Source organism: Symsagittifera roscoffensis, chromosome 1, assembly GCF_963678635.1.
Source record: "Symsagittifera roscoffensis chromosome 1, txSymRosc1.1, whole genome shotgun sequence".
In the NCBI taxonomy this organism is placed as follows: domain Eukaryota; kingdom Metazoa; phylum Xenacoelomorpha; order Acoela; family Convolutidae; genus Symsagittifera; species Symsagittifera roscoffensis.
Window position 1 is genome coordinate 86,529,802 of NC_087062.1, and position 22,698 is coordinate 86,552,499.

At 34.1% G+C, this 22,698-nt stretch overlaps 1 protein-coding gene across 1 annotated transcript; it reads right to left on the reverse strand.

Moving 5' to 3' along the window:
- Positions 1-442: 442 nt before the first annotated feature.
- Positions 443-21,195, reverse strand: LOC134840380 (uncharacterized). The gene is made up of 5 exons (XM_063856152.1): positions 21,075-21,195; positions 19,171-19,303; positions 4,528-4,694; positions 1,269-1,393; positions 443-673 (listed from the first exon to the last, which is right to left on the reverse strand). The coding sequence occupies exons 1-5, from the start codon at positions 21,136-21,138 to the stop codon at positions 443-445; spliced, it is 720 nt and encodes a 239-aa protein (XP_063712222.1). The 5' UTR covers positions 21,139-21,195.
- Between the last annotated feature and the right edge of the window lie 1,503 nt (positions 21,196-22,698).

A 22,698-nucleotide genomic window follows, 5' to 3' on the forward strand; every position in this document is an offset into this window, starting at 1 on the left:
GATACCAATTTGTTGGAAAAAGGTTTTTTGTTGTTGAAAAAAATTCTAATTAAGTTAAAAATATCACTTTAAATGAAAACTCCAGAACAAGTAAACGATCTCCATCAAATCAAAATACGAAGGATATCGTTCACTTGGTATACGGAGATTAACGATCGCTAAATACCGAGGATATTGTTCAAAATACGGAGGATATCACATTTGAGCATAGTACTCGCAAGCTTTACCGCTTGAAATTTTCATCTAATGTTATAAGGAAGATTTTTCACTTGGTCAATTTAGGGAGAACATTTTCACATACACCAAAACTTCTCATTGTAATCATTATGATGTGAAAAAACTCACCAGTGTTTTTTTTTTAATCTAACTGACTGAAACGCACATTTTTTCGACAAAAAGGATGGTAAAACAATCAGATTTTGACAAAAACCAATTATCATTCTTAAATTAAACTGCAAATCCATGGTTGTTCTGCGCAGATGATGTTAGTTTTGAACCAAGCAAACTTCAGACGTTGGAACACATCGCGCCATTGGAAAACGTAGACGAGTGGGATTCCTGGAACTGCTACCATTACTGGTACATTAGGAACTGTGCCTTTCACTCTGATTTCGCCTTTTCCAAAAGAGAGTCTTGTTATTACATTTCCACACAATGTGCTGTCAAAAACTGCCTAAACAAATAGTCTATCTCAATTTAAGGGCTGGATCATTTTTTAACTATAATGAAATTTGCTACAGTTTTATAAGCTTAGGACAATGATTATTTAAAAAATTTTATGAACACCAAACATCAATCAAAATAATTTACTCGCAAAATATAAATGAAATAGTTTATAAGTTTTTATCAAACTAAAAAAAAATTGAAAAATAATACTCAGATTATCTACAGTTTTGTATGAAAACTTAAATGGGATGAAAAAACAGATACGAATTGAGAAAAAAAAGTTGAACCACTGGAAAATCATGCTGCTTGATTTTGAGCGGAACTAGAATATGATGAAACTATCCGTTATGTACGCTTAAACAGTTGATCGATTCCTTGAAAAACTTTCAGCAACTTTGACCCACAAGAATTTTTTTCTAAAGAAGGTAAAGAAACACATAAGTTCCACTTGCGTCAATGCTCAAAATTAGTTGCTCAAAAAGTCGAAATCGGGCATCGTTCGACTCAAAAATCAAAAACGGACATCGTTCGACTCAAAAATCGAAAACGGACATCGTTCCACTCAAAAAGGTTGGGTTGAATTTTGATTCATAATTGACAACCTGTAGAGTTATAAGGTTTTTTTTAGAGTTCCTGAAGTCTGTTAGACGTCCAAAGTATTGAACCGCGGTAAGGTTGTTCAACAGCCCCCATCGGCGATACATTTCCTGCTGGTATTCACAGCAACCTGCAAAGTTCAAAAGTGTTAATAATGTAACAAACCTTCCAAACTATAGAATACGATGACCATAATAATTCAGCAATGCAGGACTCAAAGCTACGTGTTTGAATCTTAGTATGAGCTCCTCAAGATTGATTGGTTTGATTAACAAGAGACCGCAAAGTCTTGACCAAAAACTGGTTCGAGAACAGAAACATTTCACCATTTAAAATTGACGGCTGTTATACAGTGCTGATTTAAATTAACTGGACAAACAATCAATATCGGAAATTTCAAACGCGTTTTTCTCAAATTGGGTTGAGATTAGTCAAAAAGTGAAGCGAACAGAAGTTGCTTAAAATTTCGCCAGATTTGATATGCATTTTTTCTAAAAACTCGCAACCAAAAGTTTACCTCAAAAATGGGTCAATTGGTTTTTTTAGTTACTCAAGAGTTTCGCTGAAGATACTTCAAGAAAAAATTATATCAAAAAGCCTTTTACACACCTCAACAAAGTTCTAGAAGAATAAAATTTGCAGAAATTTGTGTAAATTGTTCAAAATTCATTTTTAACCAAAGATTTTGATTTTTATATAATTAAAATTACCTTTTTGGCAATCAACCAAAAATATAACTTCTCTTATACAGCGTTTTTAGAAATTTTACACTTCTAGAACTCTTTTGAGCTGTATAAGAGGCTATTTGTATATATAATTTATTCTTGAATTAACTCGATTATTCAGTGTAATTCTTGATTAACTAAAAAAACCAAAATGACCCATTTTTGAGGTAAACTTTTGGAAGCGAACTTTAAGAACAAAGGTGCATCATATTGAACTTGGTAAAAATTTAAGCATTTTTGTTCTTTTTAAATTTTGTATTCTCAATTCAATTTGAGAAAAACGCGTTTGGAGCTTCAAATTTTGTTGATTTTGTCCGGATAAGTTGAATCAGCATTGTACTACTTTTCGAAATTAAATTGTTACCAAACAAATTATACAGCCTAAAGCAGTTCCGATGTAACCAGAGGTGGATATACTAGGACTTCTTCAAGGAGGGGCGGCTTTTTTTAAGTCGACCAAATTGTTATTCTGAGACCTCCCATTTCTTTTTAAAAACCACGCAGCAATTTTTTGAGAAAGCAAGCTAAAATGATCCCAGTTTTTTTGGCGTCACCCAAGACCCCCTCGAATCACGTAACCCCCCCCCCCCCCTCAAAGTTAGTTGAAGCCCATGATGAAGCCTTAGAGTTTGTAACTCAAAGTGTTCTAATAAAAACCGGGTTTTCTACCTGGTGGCTAGAAATATCGATGAAATATAGTTGCAAAGTCGAAGATTAGGGTTGAAGGCTTGAGCAAAAAAAATCGCAATTGGAAGTCCATAATTTTTCCTTGAATGTGAGTACCAAGTTTTTTTTAAAAAAACAATGAATACCAGTTTTGAAGTAAAGTCATGGGACATAGAACACAAAAGCTTTTCCAGTTCAAAAAGCAAATGAACGAATTTTTTTGCACCTTTTTGTCGTTTTAACTGGAATTTATGAAGTTATAGGGTTGAAATGGTGACCCATGCTAGATGAATTTTTTTTTGAAAGAAACATCAAATATCGAAGTTCGAGAAAACTCATTATGAAGGCGTAAAAGAGCCAGTATATCAAAACTAGTTTCAGGGGTGTTCTTGCCGAGAAACATCTTCACAACAAAAACAAAAACCATTTGCTTTTATTGGCCCAAAGAGGTTCTTTGGGAAGCCGATATACATTATTTACTCTTTATCCCACGGAAAAACGACAAAAAATTACTTGGCCCGGCGTAAAAGAACAAAAACAATTGCGAAGCTGGAGATCAGAAACATTCAAATTTTTTTAACTCCAAGGCAACCAGTTGCAAGAAAATTCAAAAATTTTGAATAAACTTATAAAAATCTTTTTATCCATACACTAATGTAAAACTTCCTTGTTTTTTGTCCTGAAAAAATAGTTCGAAATGAAGTTTTGCTAAGTATCTGCTGGATACAAGTAAAAAATTTACATGTTTAAATTATAAATTATCAAAATTAGCAAAAACTTGGGTAGAAAAATTTGAACTTACAGATTTTTTTAAGAATAATAAAATAAATTTCGAACAAACGCTTTCACGTAAGAGTTCGTTTTCTTACAAGGTTCTCATCAGAACCGGTTGGTATGGTTTTTCAAGAAATCTTGCATGACTCTTAAATGTTCTAGAATCCATTAAAACCGCGTGATTAAAACCGGTGTTCAAATTTTTCACAGCAGTATAATGAAAGAAGCAAACATCTAAATTGTGGCAAAAGTTTTAGAGCAGTTGCTTATATATTGAATCTGAAATTTTGATTAATCATGTTTTACCCAAGGCGTACAAAAACATTAAATACAAATTAAATAAGCTGTTCCAGCGCGAAAAACCATTAAGTTCTGTGTATCCAGGACTACGTTTTGCGCATAGAGAACTGAACTTGGCATGCAAAAAAAAACTTTTGGAAATAGTTTGTGCAAGTACAAAACTTGTTTGGCGCTAGGAAAATACAAAAAAAAATTGTAGGGAAAATTAAAAACTACCTTATAAAATTTTTGATGACACCCTAGTCTAATAATTTTTAATTACGACAAATGTTTGAATAGTTGTTTTGCCAAAATGGTTTTTTTTTTAATTATACTAACTTTAATGTCAAGCAAAAAGAAAAAATCTTTCAAAATTTGAATACACCTTCTAGCAAAAATTTACGAAACTGATTTGGTTAGCTTTTTTCATAGACTTGGTTTATGGAATTTCATGATTAAAGTTTTCGGTCAATAGAGGTCAACCCGGGAAAAATATAATTTAGAAAGTCGGATGATAACAGTCAAAAAGATTTATCTAGGAGGTAAAGGACCATATCTAGCGTACGTTCTCGTCGGTTTTCATCAGTTAACCGTTGTTGTACCCAAAAGTTTTCGATTATCAGCAACTTCTTTGGTTTTAATTTCATGTCTGTGTATTGTTGCCCCACAATCAAATATACAATGGTGGACTTCCAATGCACCGACCTTCCGATTTTGTGGCGGATGATAATCCCTTTCACTACAAGTCTTCTTTTAAAATGATACAGGTAGCACGCTAATTGAAATATACAAAATATAATTGTTTTAATCGAATACTTGCCATAACTCCAGTCGCTTTCGTAAAACGAAAACCAGTTCAGTCTTCTGAAGCTGCTTCGAGCCATGTTGAGGAGCTTCAACTCCTGATGTTCACCATTGAGTGACGAGGAGTACGCCGGAGTTGCATTATTATATTTTTGCCAATATTTGGAGAGGCAAAAGACAGAGCTGAAACAAAGTTAAATAATGTTTTTGTTCTCATCTTCTTCATTTTTCATCGTAGGTGCTGCTTGAATTTTTGATCAGTTGTAAATTGTAAATTGGGATCGGTTGAGCAATCTCCACAACCCCCCCCCCCCCCCGTAATGACCAGTTGAGCTATTGAGCTATCTCCTACAAGTCAAAAACAATAAAAGCTACAAAAATGTTACCAAACACAAGTAGATGTTTGATGTGATCGTAGCACGCAAATTTCTTATGTATAGAGAAAAATTTTGAAAAACAAAAAAATGAAAATTTATTTAAGAAAAGTTTTTTTGTAAGTTTTTGTTTGGGCGACCATTGCCTCATCAAGGAAAGCAAAAAAAAAAACAGGATTGATGCTCTCGCCTTGTATCTGAGTAGCAAAACCGGTTCTCCGCAGCACCTTAATATTGTGCGCAAGATCATTTTTTCCTTTCAGGAGAGAAACAAGTAGCTTTATGTTCCTCAGTTTTCAAGTTCTGTTGATTCTTTTTACACTCTTGCAATTCTGAGCTTTGATGTTGTAAGTTGAATGAGTTCGTTGGAGAATCTATTTGTGATTTCATAGCATTCAAACTATTTTCAAGTGGTTATAAACCTTTCTCAAGATCCTATTGAGCTATTGAATTTATGTCCTGGGTGGCTCACTCAATGAGTAATTTCAAATAAGATACACCATCTGTTCGTCACGCTTTCTTTTTCTCGGCTGGATAGATTCGTGCAACTTCTTAGTCTAATATCAATCTTGATCATACTCTTATATCTCCTAGTCTCAATAGATCTAGTGTATACTGGTATTTGCGAAGCTAGATATCAAGAACTGTTCTGAGGAAGAGCAACTGTTTGTTAAGTTAGATATATTCAGTTCTGGCTGAAACTATAAATATTTTCAGCCTTACAAATTATTGTAAGTGTTAATTATGTATCACGATTGGTTAGTTGTAAATTTTTTAGAGATAGTTTATCAAGAATTTAATAGGATGCAAAAAATACTTGTTTTAAACTGGTTTCACCCATCCGCATTTTAGAGAGTTCTTAAGTCTTAAGTTTGTTGCTGTAAAGGATAAGTGGAGAAGTTTTTTGATTTTCTGGAGCAGGTTCTTTTAAAACATTGCTAGAAGAATAACAGTGCGATGGTTCGGGTGGTATGTTCACATTCTTGCATGACGTTGCACGGTTGACGGTAGTTGACAGCTGCCAGATCGGTCTTGGAAGCCACTGGTATTCATTCCTCGGTATGCATACATGGGTTTTTCTATCACAACCCCTGTTTATTTCTGAATAGACTAGATTGGGCTGACTGTTTTCTACAGTCAGTCCGACCTTTTAAAAAGCTCTTTGTTAATATCCCAATGCCAAAATTTTTCTGAAAGTGCCGCACGAGGGTGACACACATTGCATATTATGCCCTGTGCTAAATGATTTCATTTACAGTGCACTATGCCCGAAAGATGGTTTGGACTCGTAAGGTGGGTGATTAGGCAACTTGTCACCATTTTGAGAGTCAAACCCTGGTTATCAGATCCCCTCAGTAAAGGTCTGGAAGACTATACTCTGGTACAATTGATTGCTTTGTACTAGGCTGAAAACATTTGTCTTACAGGGCCGTAATTATGGAGGATGCCGTGTAGGATAGTGTAGATTTAAGAGCAGTTGTAGGTTGAGAAAGTGGTTGAAAAAAATTAGTGAGACTGGGTTCGGAGTCTAGGAATTCATCGGGTGTTTCGACTTCTGAGTTATTAAAATAGAAATTGTACTAAAAACGGTTTGATTTGAGCCACCCGAGCCCATGCGTGGTTAGTTAGAAGAATAACTGGGTAGAGAGAAAAGAAGTGAGGTCTGAGTTTATAATGAATGAATTGTGGCTTTGTAGATTTGATGTATAGGAAAGGGAACGGTTGAGGGGTCCAGTTTGGCGGCTCCTTGTGGGCTAAAAAATTTATTGTTTTGAGAACAAAATTATAAGGTGTGCGGTTGTTTTACAATCTGTTCGTATGTATTGTCGATAGTGGGTTGTTGAAGTGCTATATGAGAAATAGGGCTACGTTGTATGTTACTATTATGTAACATTCGTTCGATGGTCAAATGTATATTTCAATAGCTTTGTGGGATTAGTGATGGAGAGTGATTGTTTTGTAAACTGTGTAACTATGTCGGTGCTGTAGGTGCAGTAATTGTCTCTTATCTTGTGGAGTATCGTATGTGTTTGGTTTTGCAGATAATTTTTGCGTGTATTCGCTAATTTGAACGTCATGAAGAATTTTGTTAATGGAAGTGGAAAATTATCCAAAAAATCCTGCGAATAAAATTCGTGCTGCGCTAGCTTGTCTACTGACATATGCGTGTATTGCGCATGTATTATTGGTTCCTTTTAGTAGTGAGAAGAGAAATCCTTTAAAATTAAACATTGCCTGTTATATAGTCAATCTTTCTAAGATATAGTAGTGCCAACCTATAAAGGATAGGATTTCGTTTTTGATTTGCAAGAAACTAAAAAAAAACTGATTCGTGAAATATCTTGTGGGCGATATTTTTCTCCATTGAGTTATACATAATTTTTATTGTCCTTAAATTACCCACTGTAGTCTTGCTGGTTGATGTCTGTAAAACTTGTCGAGTTTCAGCTAGAGCTGAATTTTCAGCTAGAGAGTAATTTGCGGAGCTGTTTCAGCTAGTTTGCGGAGGTTTCAATCAATTGATTCTCTTTGGATTGTATCCATTTCAGTGAGAAAATCTTAAATTGTTGTGTTCGAATGTGACCGTTTATATCTGATTTGGAGTTTATGTCTATAGATGATAGGTCTCTATTTGGGTTGCGAGCGATTACGCGTATGCTTTTAGGTGAGAACTTCATTACAGGTGGCATTAATGTAGAGTTTGGAGTGAGAAGATAATATTTATCTTCGTATGGTTTCAGCTTTACTACATTATGCCTGTTTTCAGATCCATAGAGTACAGCTGTATCCCGAAAATTTGTCTTCAAAAAACAAAGTGGTGAGACTTTTTTTTTCAGTGCAAGTGCAGTCCCGAAAAATGTTTCCTTCATACTCAATGAAGTTGGAGCGGTTGCCTGCTAAGAGGTATCCGGCATAAGGTGTTTTGAGTTTTGCTGAAGCAAAATGTTGTATGATTTGTAATCGTTCTAGTTCACATAAATGATGTAGTGCTTCTAATTCTGAAAACGACATTTGTTGAAAAACTCTGCTAATTGTGTAATTTAGTTTCACATCGAGAAAAATGTCATACTGAATTGCGCCAAAATATGTGTTATTCATTAGTGATAGTTCTTTTAACCTGGTACCATCCTGGTTTTCTGGAAGATTATTTACTTCAACGTAAGTCTTTTTGTCATCACTATTTCGATTCGGTTCGGCCGTATCAAGGATTAATTTACCTATTTTCATGTCGAAACCTTGTTCGTATTCGACAAGGTTTTCTGAATCTTGGGATCGAAAAAGTGGTTTTTTGAGTATTTGCATGCTTGCTCAGTTTCAGGTTAGAACTGACAACATAAAAAATTTTTTTCTATACCGTGCATATTTTTATTTTGATTTTGGGATTGATTAGGGATGACGTTGTTCAGCCAAAATTCATTTTATCAAAGGGTATAGATCTGTTTTTGTTAAACTTTGTCAATCTTGCGTGAAAATTAGTGACTTGAAATGTGGCACATTTGTCTTCGGGGAACTAAATAATGGCTGCTTGTAATTGTGGGGTCGCAATATCCTCGATTATTTTTAAAAGGTAAGCGAATTTCTTCATTAAGTATCATCTTATAAATATCGTATTAGTTTTCCAGTTGTAATCGAAACACATTAAACGTTGTATCTTGATTTTTGGTGTCTGTTTATAGTTTAATGAGTTATTTATTCCATGTGAGGTATCGAGTTTTTATCACAAATGTCATAAGTTAAACGTCCATGATGTGCACCATAATAAGGGAATCTGTCGTCTAGTTGGATTTTGCCTTGGTGGTGTTCAAGTTGTGCTTGATGTCCAGAGTATGGAAAGACTTGAAAACCTAATAGTTCAGCATTTTTGTCTTCATTTGTACTATTTTTAAATGTTTGAGTTCGTTTTTACAATCTTGTAGGTCAAGTATAGTATTCTATGTTACTTTGTTGAAAGTATTCGTTATCGCGTCTATTCTAGTTTGCATTTAATACTTGTGAACAGTGTACTTTCGTCCCAGAGAATTTTACTCTAAAACTATAACTTGTTAGAGTTGTAGCTAGGACTCCGGAGTAAAGTGTGGCGACTACAATTGCTAGTTCATTTTTTTGTGTTTCAGATTCACATTGTGTGACTTAAGTATTTGCATATTTGTGTAATGTTTTTTGGTGGTGATCTTCACAATCATAATATGAACAAGGAGGTCTTGTAGTCCTGTTTGGGGAGAAGAGTTTTTATGATTTTTGGGTTCATTTTTTACTAAAAGAGAAAGGAATATGATTGAGAAAATAGTTTAAAGATAAATCTGTACTAGAGTCCTGAAAAAGGGTTATGAAAAGTTATATGGCCTTTGTACATCTGTCGTATTTATATCTGAGTTCTGTTTTGGAGGGGGTACGGATTGAGTGGTGATATCTAATGGTGAAAATGGTAATGGGTGATGTAATTTTAGCTCGTTTAAATTCACTGTTATTTCAGACTTGAGAGTTATGTTTTGCTGTGAAAGTATCAGAATATTATGTTCCTGATTGTCTTTGTGAATATTGTGTCTATATTGTAGACTGTTTAGTGCCCAATTATGGAATCGACTACCGTCGAAGTGTTGGCTGAAAAGTGGAAGGGATGCTACAAAGGAGTTCCAGTCTAAGCGTAAAAATCTACTTATTCCTTGTAGTTCACGATATCTGTGGCGTAATTGACTTGGAAAGTTTGCAGAGAATATTGTTGATGCTGTTTGACCTGTTGATGAAAGGGATAGTGTTTGTGTTTCTGGTAATGACAAGGAGGTATCCGCAGAAACTTCTATTGGGTCATTAACAAGAAGGGATTTGCCTTGAGCAAGTCTTTGGGTCATCCCATGTATAAGTCTTTGTGATGAAGTGGGAGGATTGCAGGGATTTTCACGAATTTGTTCAGAAGTAGTTATTGAACCTAAATAATCTGATGGAAGATTTGGTGTATTTTGTTGAGAAGTGAATTAGAGTGGTTGGCGGAGAATACTTTGTTTCGTACTATGGTAAAGATCTAGAAGGGTTGATGATGGTGGTGAGGGGTTTTTAATTTGAACTCTTGGTGCTGTCAGATTTCCATTGCGTCGCGGATGAATAAGTTGTCTGTCAATTTTTAAGAATTTGGTTTTGGCTTAAATGTCTTGTTCTGTCAAGTTCTTGTTGTATTGAGGGGTGAACATTATTTGTTGGTGGGTAACATGTTTCGCTTAGAATGCAAAACGATGTGCTGGTGTTCATGGTTCTGATAATGATGCGTGTCATTCTTCAAAGCTGTAGGGGTTTTCTACATATGAATTACAGGTAGATGATTGGGTTGACTCGTTTGACTAAATGTAGGCGATGTTTAGGTGTCTTGGGGTGGGTTGGTAGGGAGGAATCTTTAATAGCGTTTGGATCAGCAATTTTGAAATATTCTGGTGTTGGTTTTTTTGTATTAATGAAGTTTGTGTTTTCGACAGTATTCTTCAGCAAAAATGATGAGTAAAACAATTGCTAGTACAAAACCCTTCATTGCATTCTTTATAAGTTTGAAAAATTTCACAATTCGAGAAGTCAGCAATGTGAGAAAAATTGCAAAAAAAAATGAAAAAGTCTTTCTTTCTCAGTAAGCTTCGTATCATCTAGGAAATTCGTTCAGTACCGTACCTGATTAATTGGTCGACAGTTCTGGAGAGAGAAAAAGAGGTTTGGATAAGGGAGCAGAAAATTATCACCTAGGTGCTAAAAACTAAAAAAAAATGAAAATGATGATTTCTAAAAGATCAGTAATGAAAAAATTATAAAGTTGGAAAATTGTAGAATGATTGAAACTATGTTTGAAATAATTGTTTTAAGATTCTGTTGAACTGAGTCCGAACGACGCATTTGAAAGTTATTTTACTTCATTGAATTGTCTTTTTGTTTTTTTTTGGAGTTTATATCAAGTAGGGTCAAACTAATTGGTTTTTGACAAGTGGACTGGGTATGAAGAATTTTTGCTGAAGGAAAGTCTGGGTGTTTAGATATTAAATTTTTGGTTCATGTTTTCATTTGCGGGATGATTAAGGAGTTTTGGGTGGTAGAATATCTTTAGGTTAAGTAATCAGGTTGAATTTTTTCTTTGAGCTAAGTTAAAATTTTCTTTTTGGTGATTTTTGGGGTATAAACTGAGACAATAATATTGATATTTGTATTGATTGATAAAAGCGGCTTGTAATTTTTAGGTAATATTTATTCGGGTTTTCAAATATGAGGGTAGTGCTTATTTATGACCTGGAGGTCTTTGAGTTAGTGTTTTAGATCTAGTTCAAGTTGGAGTTATGTCGGCTAGAAATAGCAGTGGTGCTTGAGTGAAAAGTGAGATGATTTCATGTGATTTGGTTGGCTGATTTTAAACTAGCTTTTTCTCAGAGGTAAAAAAAAAGAATATAAATGTTGAAAGTTTCTTTTTAGACGAATTTTAATGAATATCTTAATTTAAAAAATTGTTGATGTTGTCAATTAATCAGAGGGTTGCTGAATTTTTTAACTTTTTTTGAACTTTTAGATCTTGGCTGATTACTAAAAAGATAATAGACGTTTTTATAATATTTTTTTTGTTTCGGTTATTAGAAATGTTATATGTAAATTTCGATTAAATTTTTGTTTTCGAACTATTTGTTTTGGAGGTTTTTGTGATATTTCGTTTGGAATAATCTAGGGTGATTGCGTTAAATGATTCCAGTTTTCGGATTTCTTCTTATCTTTAATTCCTATTAACCGTCAACAATGTTTAGTCATCTGAAGGAATAAATTTGGGTTAGTTCACGAAGAGAGTTCTCTTCCAGATAGTATGGTAAAAGATTGTTTCTATGCTGTACTATAAACGAGGCTGGTAACTTTTATGTAATAATTATTCGGGTTTTCAAATGTGAAGGTAGTGCTTATTTTTGACCTAGAGGTCTTTGAGTTAGTGTTTTAGATCTAGTTCAAGTTGGAGTTATGTCGGCTAAAAATAGCAGTGGTGCTTGAGTGAAAAGTGAGATGATTTCAAGTGATTTGGTTGGCTGATTTTAAACCTGTTTTTTCTTAGAGGTACAAAAAAAGAATATAAATGTTGAAAGATTCTTTTTAGACGAATTTTAGTGAACATCTTAATTAAAAAAATTCTTGATGTTGTCAATTAATCGGAGGGTTGCTGAATTTTTTTAACTTTTTTAAAACTTTTAGATCTTGGCTGATTACTAAAAAGATAACAGACGTTTTTATAATATTTTTTTTGTTTCGGTTATTAGAAATTGTATATGTAAATTGCGATTAAATTTTGTTTTCGAACTATTTGTTTTGGAGATTTTTGTGATATTTCCTTTGGAATAATCTAAGGTGATTGCGTTAAATGATTGCAGTTTTCGGAATTCTTCTTATCTTAAATTTCTATTAACCGTCAACAATGTTTAGTCATCTGAAGGAATAAAACTGGATTAGTTCACGAAGAGAGTTCTCTTCCAGATAGTTTGGTAAAAGATTGTTTCTATGCTGTACTATTTCTTTTTTATTGTGTTAAATTAGTTTATAAGTAACGTCTGTAGATTTTTTTTCTAATCGGATATGACCATTTTTGAATAGGTTGTAGCTTTTCAGAGATTCATTTTTGAATCGTAAAATTTGGGATTTAAACAAAAGTTCCTATTTTTATGTCTAATGATGGCGTAAAGCGTGAATTTATTTGATATCGGAGATTTTGTCTTTGTAATAATTTCTCGATTTCGTGATATATTTCACTCTGTTTCTTATCTGTATTTAAAATCTATTCCGAGTGGGTTCCAGAGGCTAATTTTAAAATTTGTGGATGATGAAAATGATCTTCATCGTGACTGTGAAGAGGCAGGTTGTAACAAATTCAATCTTTAGTATGTTGACAATAACCTTGTGCATTTTTGATGATTTTGCTGTGAACAATTTAGATTTTCGTGGTTTTTGGTTAAAAGCCAATTCATATGGTGATAGTCCAAATGTTGTTGTGATCTGAGAAACATATGATAATGGAATAATTTTATATCTGTTGACCATTCGGTGTATTTTTGATCGTTTCCGTTTATATTACATCGAAGGTGCTCTTGTAATTAGCGGTTCAAGCCTTTGAATTGTCCATTTGTCCATGGGGCATGTGATGTTATAGGTTCAATTTTGATATTACATTGGTGACATGAGGTGATTATTTCCTTGTTTTTGAATTCTAATCCATTATCTGTAACAAGGATTTCATGTAGTCCAAATTTTGCTATCCAGTGTTTATAGAGCGTTCTATATGCATAATAAGCGTTACAATGGGGTACAGGTTTGAGTGCTGCATACTGTGTTAATGCATCTTCGTTTACCATCTTAAATGAGTTTCCTTCTGAAGAGGGGATATAGGGCCTTTTGTATCGAATGAGATTCTATGGTAAAAATACAAAATTTGTCCTTTAAAGTCTTGTTTTTCTGCTATTTGCATCTGGTGAGGAAAAAAATTCTTTAACTGACATGTGATTCCGTCATTACCAAGCCTTTTTTACCAAATTAGTGCATATAGAAAATAGAAATTTTGATATAAGTTTGAATAAGTTTTTTCTGATCCTATATGTCCTTCTGTATTCAAGGAATGTGATATGTGAAATAGTGTTAAAAATAAACTTAATGGTAAACAGGGTACTTTTTTATCTGGGTAATGATTTTCTAAGATACCAGTGTTTTCATTTATTGTGGTAATGTTAAGCTTTCTAAAGTATCGGAGTAAGGTTTTGTTTCCTAAAATTGTGATCTCGGCTTCAATGGGTTTTGTTTTGTAGTTGTGCCAAGATTTCATTTGTCTAATAACATGGTCTCGCGTGTTGATATCTAGGTAATATTACTAAAATTTCTATCAATTTTAAAAGTTTGCCCTGAAAATTTTTAAACACTTTTTTGGTGCTCATTTCCGATGGTGTTTTTCCAATACTTAGAAGTAGGTTTAAGGATTATGGGTTATTGATCGGAATCAAGTGCTAGTTCAGTTATCGAGTTATCTTTCATGACCTGGTCGGGTATAGCGAGTAATATATCTAGCAAACTTCAGCAGTTGTTGTTGACTCGTGTGCAAAGTGTCTCGCTTAATTCTCAAATCTCATGTCAGTTTGTCTGCCATAGCGTCTGGGTGAGCTAATGTCACCTACGAAAAATATCACCAAACTTAACCTTCCCATCATTGTTGGGAATTTGTTTTACTGACGCTAAGGAACCTTAGAGCAACTTCATCGTGGTATGCTATGATCAAATTATCAAATAAGTTCAGTCTGATTTTTTAGAGGGAAACAAGAGAGGCTTTTTTCCGGTCTTCAACAATTCATCATTAATGTTATCAAATAAATTTTGTCTATATTTTTAGAGAGAAACAAGAGAGGCATTTTTCCGGTCCTCTATAATTCGTCATTCATGAGGGAGAAACCTTCTTGCTGCCCTGCTGCCTTGACCAACTTGTGGGCACTATTTAACTTGCTAGGTTTTTCGATTGTTACCCTAAACTTTGTTTCCTCTAGAGCCAAAAATTTCATGTCCTTCGATTTAATCTAATGAATGCTTGCAGTAATTTGTTTGTTAATCAGTTTGAACTGGAGGATACTGAAAATAGAACATGAAGTTTGTATTGGATACTGGCTGTGCGGTCGGTATATCGGATGGGCCGCACCGTGCGTATTCGCCCAACAAAAATTGCTATGCTAGTTTTCGATGGACTTGAGTTTGGCTACTAACGGCACCTTAAGTTACTGGGTACTATTGAACTTATGGTAGCACGCATAACAGTTTTTGGGCTCTCTCAGTTTTTCTTCCCTTTTTCAATCTCCCCTCCTTCCCCCGTTCTATGGTATCTACGGCGGTAGATCAGTATATCGATGTATCAGTAAACCAAAAACGGGCGGCCCAGAACAGTACACCGAAAATTAATTATTCAATTACGTAATCACATTAGCTAAAAACTGAAATTTTTACAAAATGGCAAATTTTTTCCTCAAAACAAAAATTGAATCAAAAATGAAATTAAGTAGCTTTTCCCACGAGCCTCCGTGTTTTAAAATTATTGCTCTAGTTCTAGCTTAGGAAAAACTGATTCTAAAAATCTTTAAATCCGCAATTGAATTTACGTAAATCGGTTTACTGATCTGGTAATTTACTGACACATCGTATTACTGCAGGCACCCCGGTATCTACAGAAGAATCTCCACCCCTATATAAATATAATAAAATAGCACTAGAGCATTGTGTTGAGAATCCTAATTTTGCTGATTTCTGATTTTGCAGCTCTTAAACTACTTAACTATCTCCCCTATTCTCGAAATAATGAAACATATTACCATATTTCATTATTTTGTTCATTTTCTTCATTGGAAATCTGTTCAGATAGGTCTTTTTTCAATTAGCTATGTCTTTGTGAAACAGATCTGATAAATAAATTCTCGAAACCGTTCGTCAATTTTATATTGTGCCCGGGTTGAAGTCCCACCGTTAATTATCGCTTTTTCATTAGTACCCGAGTGATCGCTATTTTCCAGCGCTGATTAATGTATAATTTAAAGTTTTTTTGCAGAGCTAAGCCTGCGATGTTTCAGAGCTATTTCAGTAAAGATTCCGTAGAAAATCAGCGCTAAAAGTTAAGAAACTGTAATAGCTTTTAAACGACAGTACCACTTAAAATAAACGATAACTTGGTTAGAAATCAGGATTAGTGTCAAAGAGGAAGCAAACACGTCTACTAAGCTGATGGTTGTGGGATGGAACCCTGGTATCTTCATTTTTTTGCATATTTATAGGTTTTTATTGCTGTTCCAACGCTAAAAATTAGCCGAAGTAGCCATAACCTATCGATAAAGTTTGCAATTATGGCAATGAACATCAGTAGTTCATCAATTGCGATGGCTTTTTTTAAAAATTTTTATCGCTAATATTAAATGTAAACTCAACCCGGGTGAATGTCAGCCAGTACGGGTGTTTTCAATGAATAATTTAATATAAGAATACTTTATGAATTTTCACTGCTGAACTGTTGCGTTAGGCTGAACAAGCTATTGCAGAGTTGATTTACAAAAACCGGATAAAATGAAGAGTGACTGACTTTTCAAACTCGTTTTTTTTCAAATTTGGTTGAGTTTGGCCGGAAAAGATGAGAACAAAAAATGCTCGCAACTTACCAGCTTTATTAAGGTGCATTTTTATGCAAAATTTTGAACTAAAATCACACCCTTAAATGGTCATATCATTTGATTCAAAACTGTAGAGGTAAGAAGGGTCATTTGATGTAACAACAGCTACACTTGAAAATTCTTACTTCCCTGTTTTGGACCAAATGGATTGACCCGTTTTAAGGGTGTAATTCTGGTTCAAAGTTTTGCAAAAAAAATACACCGTAAAAAGCTGGTAGGTTTCCACGCAATTTTTGTCCTCGTCATTTTTTGGTCAACCTCAACCAATTTTGAAAAAAAAAAATTGAAAAAAAACGAGTTTGAAAATTAAGTTTTTCTCTGTTTTATCTGGTTTCACCATCAGAGTCCCGCGAATTTTTTCTGCCTTCTGCGAAAAAAAATAACACTTCAATAACAGAAATTTTTGTGAAATGAGAGAGGATTTTTAAAGAAAAACACGTTTCGAAAACACCCTGTACACCTTTAATCACTTTTTTTATCGTCGGTAAGAGATCATCATATGTATTGCATATGTTTGGTAGCTTTATCTTGCGACTTTTTCAGGTTTTAGAAGATCAAAAAATAATTGTTTTGAATTTAATTTTGCTTGTCATCGCTAGCCAGCGAAATACACGAACGTATACACCTGAGCAAAATCAACTTTCAAGCAAAACCAACCAAATCAAGTACCTTTGAACCGCCTTTTTATTAAATTAAAATATTTCGTTTTCGCTTTCCTATAGCTTTTCAGTATCTGTTCTATCTATTGTTCCGTTGTGCGATCTTATCACACAAGCTTGGTAACAACTGATTTTTGATGATGTTGCGCTGCGCCTCAGATTTGAAATTTTCAACTTTTTTGTTTTTCTGATCATTGGTTTTTTGTCAATAATATTCTGAAATTGTATTAGGCGTCCGGGTACGCATTTTTTGGTCCAAGTTAACATTCACCCCCTAAACACGTTTAGGGGGGAGGATGTTAACTTGGTTCTAACTTGGGAATTTTCAGCCAATCAGAATCGAGCATTTTACATGCAGCGCTTAGCAAATTTAATTTAATTTAAGCGCTGGGGTGGAGGGTCTTAACTTGGTCTATTAGGGGGAGGATGTTAACTTGATCCCATTTTTCATCTCTACTGGAACCAAATTGGTTTTTACAAACTAGATTCGAATCTTGATCTCGTGTAACTGTTCTCAGCTTATCTTCGATTGGTCTCGACATATTCCCTCGGTGTTTAACTCAATTTTAAGTTAGCAATTATCATACCAATCTCAATATTTTCCTCATCACTAATACCTCAAAACTGCTAGTATGTTTCTGTCCGTTTTTTGCATATGATAAGGTTCTTCAAAAATTTCATGTTGTTTTCAGAACAAAACTTTACTGAACCTGCTCATTTACAATGCTTTGCAAGATGGCCTTTTTTCAGATTCCTTGCTGGCCAAATCTCATTCCTGGGCAAATCTTCATTCCCGAATACCTGATGACCTGATTTGTTGCAGTTTGCGTCAGCATTACCCTTTTATCTACGTAACAATCACTACAAAAATTAACAGGAGAAACTTTTGACAAAAATTGTTCATGTTTTTTTATTGCGAGTTTGGTTACGACTGCTTCGTCTTTTAGACACAGATGAAATTTCATGTTCCCGTAAATTAATTTGAAATTTTGAAGTTCAAGTTTTCTGTTAATCATTGCCCAGCTTTTATACAATGTGCTTAGCGGTTAGGTGAACAATTGGGATGTAACCTCTTAAATTGGTCCATTTGGGGGATAATAATTTGATTACATAGGCTAAATATTTATAGGATTCCACTAACGGTGGAGAAATAATGACAGAAACAAATACTCGCTAATGAGAATTGGGAGAAACCCACTAATAAAAGATGACTGCATCATAAAAAATTAACATTACCAATCAAAACTGAATATTTTAGAAAAACAAATCGGAAGCCAAGTGATTATTAGCGCGAAGCGCGCCCAGCAAGCCACCGAGGTAGCTTTTCCGCAACAGGCCAAAATCAGATTTGTCGCGAACTTTTGTCGCGGACAGATTTGTTTGCAAAAAACTTTCCAACGAATCCGAACACGCAGCGGTCCAAGACAATTCTGATTGGTAGAAAATTTGAATCTATCTTATTTTCAATCAAGATGATGAGAATACAGAGTTGGCTTAAGTTTTTTGGACACAACGAATAAAACTTGAAAATTAAAACTAGTTTTTCTCAAATTGAGTTGACCGCAGGCAAAAAACAACTTGCTCAAAGTCTTAGCAGAATTGATATGGTTCAATTTATATTGCAAAATTTGGATGCAAAGTTTAAGTTGAAAAACGACTATTTTATAGTACTGTTGTCAATAAAAAAACGATAAAGCTGTTGGCTCAATTACTGAGACAAATATATCGAAAAGAGCATGCTATATAGCCCAACAAAATTTAAAAGGGTATAATCGTCTGAATTTTCTATAGTTTTATTTATTTTCGTTTTGTAGCCAAAAATGTCAATTTTTTTTATTTAAAGTAACAACTTTTGTTCATAACGAAAGTAACGGAATATTTGTGTTCGGGGTGTTTTTTTCTTCAGACAAGTTTCTATAGTTTGACAAGCCATATTTGACGAAATTTATTCATACATTAATTAAAAAACCATTTTGTACTTTATATGGCGTGTGGGTAATGATTTTCTCCAAAAAAAAGTCACTCAAAAAAATTTCAAATTTTTTTTACTAAATCTTTTTATTACGTTTAATTTTTTCATGTTTTTACTGCTCCATAGACCTGAAAAAGCAGTCACAACTTTCAGGGGTTCGCCCTGATACGAGTAGTCTTGTTTTATTTACAAACAATTTTTTGGACGTTTTATCCCAATTTTTCGAGATTATACTATTTTTAATTTCTGGTGGGATATATCAGAGGCTCCTTTTGATGTATTTTTCTCAGAAATTGAACCAAACTTTTTAGCGTGTTTTTGATCGACTATGAAAAGCCAAAAATGGTCGTTTTGCGGTTAATTTTTTTTAATTTAATTTTCGGGTACAACCTTTTTTTGTCCTGAGTCAACCCAATTTGAGAAAAAGAATTTTTAATTTCAAGTTTCATTCGTTTTTTTTTCTGCTCAAAGAGTTACCTGAAAAGGGCGCAATACCTTCCGTGCAAAGATAAAGATCCAGGAAGAACGAAATCCAGTGCGGTTGATCTAATTCTATTGTGAACGATAACAGGTCTTGAGTTTCTGGCTGCTGAACTATGTATTGTAATCGCTGAAACAGTTATACGATGTATTGCATAATTCATAACTTTTTTAAAAGGCTGTCTTCTGGCACACTGTCTGTTATTATATTCGATAGATTTGCTCAAAAGCGGGTTTTTCTGTAGCACCCACTCCTATGTTCATTTGATACGTCGAGCCTAGTCCTATAATATGCAAATGCGCCAATCAAAACTCTTCAAAGCTGAATTTTTTGCATATAGAAAAACTCATAATCCTTAAAGAGATCTCGCGAAATCAATTGAACTGCGAAAAATACAAAAATAAACGTTCTCCCGAAATTCGCATAAAAATTAGACTCGCCAACTGCTCATAATAAGATTTGGGCCATTTTTTCTTGCATCAGGAGTAACTTTTGAGTTTTTTTCGTACGTTGGGGAGTGGTGGTGAAGTGATTACGTCTCCGCCTCTCAATCGAAAGGTCGGATGTTCGAGGCACACCATGATCCGTGCTCGTTGCCTGAGGATAAAAAAATAAAGACCAGCCCAGAAAAATAACCAAACAAATTGCATGTAGTTCTTAAACAGGGTCACAACAGTTCATTTTGAAGAAAAAATAGAGTTGCTGATGATAACTATGTAGTACATAGTGTCTCAGATAAAAGTTTTCTGAATAAGCCAAACTTTTTTATAATTATTTGAATTGAGGCGCTACAAAATTGAAAAAATATGGTCAACCAGATTTTTCAATCGTATTGATAATGTTTTTAAGAGCAATATCAGTTAAGTCAATCAAAAGATAGAAACATAAACTGTCGCAACCGTCTCAGATATTTTTTTTTTCATAGTTTTTTTTTGAAAATTGATCATTTATACCCTAAAACGTCAAAATTCATTCGCAGTAGACAGTTCATTGAATTGTCAAACATAATGAGCTGCAAACGTTTAAAAACCAAAAGAAAGCTTTTGCTTTACTGCCATCACAGTTATGAAGGTCAACCAAGAAACAATAAAAAACTGCGTTCAAGCGTCTTGAGAAAATTTGAAGAAGAATTTTTGTTTTCTGTCCTTGTGCTTGTTCAGTTCAAACATAAAAATTTTTTGTGCGATGATTTTTCGTATGGTTTTGGGGTTCAAAAACTGCCGCTGTGAAAACACGCGCTGTGAAGATTTTATTTTTACCGCTGATTTGTCATTAGACATGCATATTAGGCTAGATAATTAGTTTTTGCGTTGTTTATTTTTGCGATCGGTTTTCGTAAAGATCTAGGATTTTAAAAATTGCCAAACTGGTCATGCTTTGGACTAAACTATACGCGCTGTGAAGATTTTATTTCTGGCGTTGAACTCTTATTGGTCACGCTTGTAAGGCAGGCTTTTTACTCATACCATTCTCCTATACAACTCCAATTTCCACACTTAACTTGTGATATTAGCAGTTTCAAATTTCCAGTAAAACTTAAAGTTTCTATTTAATTCTTGTAAATTTGCTTGTTAAAGTGAACATTTTTGAGACCAATTGAAACGCAGTAAAATAATGCATTATTTAACGTTCGCCAAAACTGTTCAAGGTTCAATACGAGTAGTCTTGTATGAAAATTAAAGTTAAAGGTTAACAGCCCGTAAAATTTTGCATTTTAGATTTTTCAATGTACGATGGCCTGAACAGAGAGTTTTGCATCATCTCATCAAATTTTTTTTTCATGTTGAGTCAAACTTTCAGTAACGCAGCTAAATACTTAGTAAAAAACTGAACTTTTGAGAAAGTTTACCAGAAAGATGCTGTTAATATTTTTTTGCTCCATTTGAAAAAGATGTCTTACCTGAAAATAAAAGAATCAAAATTAACAAGGCAATAAGTTTTGTAGGGTTAAATCTTGAGGCCATCGCGACTTGTTCTCAAACTGAAACTTCTTCCTATTTATCATTTGTCGAACAACTTGATTGCATAACTTGTTTGAAGAAAATTAATTATTTGTTTGTCTGAAAATGACCTTTCTCTTGTTTATCCCAAAATACAACCTTAACCTTCTATTATTTAGGGCAAATATGGAACTGATACTTTTAATTCAATTAAAATGTTACCCATATCCAAGTATCGTGCAAAAACTACTTTAGATTTTCAAAGTATCGTCCAAAAACCACTTTAGAGTTATTGAATTTCATGCAACATTTTGCGCCTAAAACTTTTACGTGGTACCACTATTGCAGCTGTAATAGGTCAGGCTGTTTTAGACCTGAAGCTAGAGGTCAAGTGAGAGCTCGTCCTCACACACTATCAGTGCCTTATCAGGGGATCGATTACACCATCTGACGATCTCGAAGTGAACGCCGTACCACTACCCAAGTGCCCTATTCAATAATGTCCAAAAACTACTTTGGATTTTCCTGTTCTTGAATCGCATGCAACGTGCAAGGTCATATTCACTAACCGCCACGCAACTTCTGTTCTTGTTCAAAAGCTTTCCAACAAATCCCTTTTCAGAACCACATTATGTTATCCATTTTGACTGACACACATTATAAGGAAGCTTCCAACGGAATGGTTTTTACATTTAAGTTAGATAAGGGGCGCATGCAACATAAAAGTGATTTCATGGTTAATAAGATTCAAAAAGTGATTCAAAACGCTACTGTAAAAAAATGCCTGCAGCGCAAAATAACATCTGCATGATACGATCGCAACAGGTTCGATCAAGATTAAATCTTTGAATCAAACAACGATATAATTGTAATCCCATACCAATCAGATCTATCAATCTGTTCATCCCCCTCGATTCAAACTCAAAGACATCTTTATCTCAGAAAAATGTGATTGGTCTGTCAAACGATTTAAGTTCTGGACAAGGTGTTTTTATAAGCTGGAGGAATTAACTCGAGAATCAGACGAATCATTATGATGAACCAATAAATGTTGTCACTTGTGTATCGTTCTAATATAATTATGTGGTAATGCTTTGGTTCTGTTGTTGATATGTCACAATCGGCGCCATAAATTTATTAGGCAAAATCCAATAAAAACAAACAATGCACAGCTGTCGCCTTCATTGTCCGGGTCGAGGTCCGCGACTTAAGAAAAGACTTTATAAGTCGCGCCGCATACCGTTTTAGGAATGTACTTCGCAGTCGCCCCACGTGTTTAAGCCACGCCTTCAGTCTTTTCTTAAGAAGAGCCTTCAGTCTTTTCTTAAGTCGCGCAGTCAGTCGTTTTTTTAAGTCGCGCCGTCAGTCTTTTCTTAAATCGCGCCGTAAGCCCGGGTTAACCTTCATAGACCAAAAATGCTAATCATACAATTCCATAAATTAAGTCTATGAAAAAATACTAATAAAAAAAATTCATTTATTTTGCAAAGAGGGAGCTATCGAGTTTTTGGAGAACTTGTTTCTGTTTTGGCATAAAATTTTCTGTATCGTACTAAATAAAAAAGAAAATAATTTTTTCGAAAA

Excerpts from the sequence above, each read along its gene's own strand:
- LOC134840380 (XM_063856152.1), bottom strand. The coding sequence starts at position 21,138 with ATGGCCTCAAGATTTAACCCTACAAAACTTATTGCCTTGTTAATTTTG. Across the intron at positions 19,304-21,074 it reads TTTGATTCTTTTATTTTCAG|CGATTACAATACATAGTTCA; the intron begins GTAAGACATCTT and ends TAACTGTTTCAG. Across the intron at positions 674-1,268 it reads AAAACCTTATAACTCTACAG|GCAGTTTTTGACAGCACATT; the intron begins GTTGTCAATTAT and ends CTATTTGTTTAG.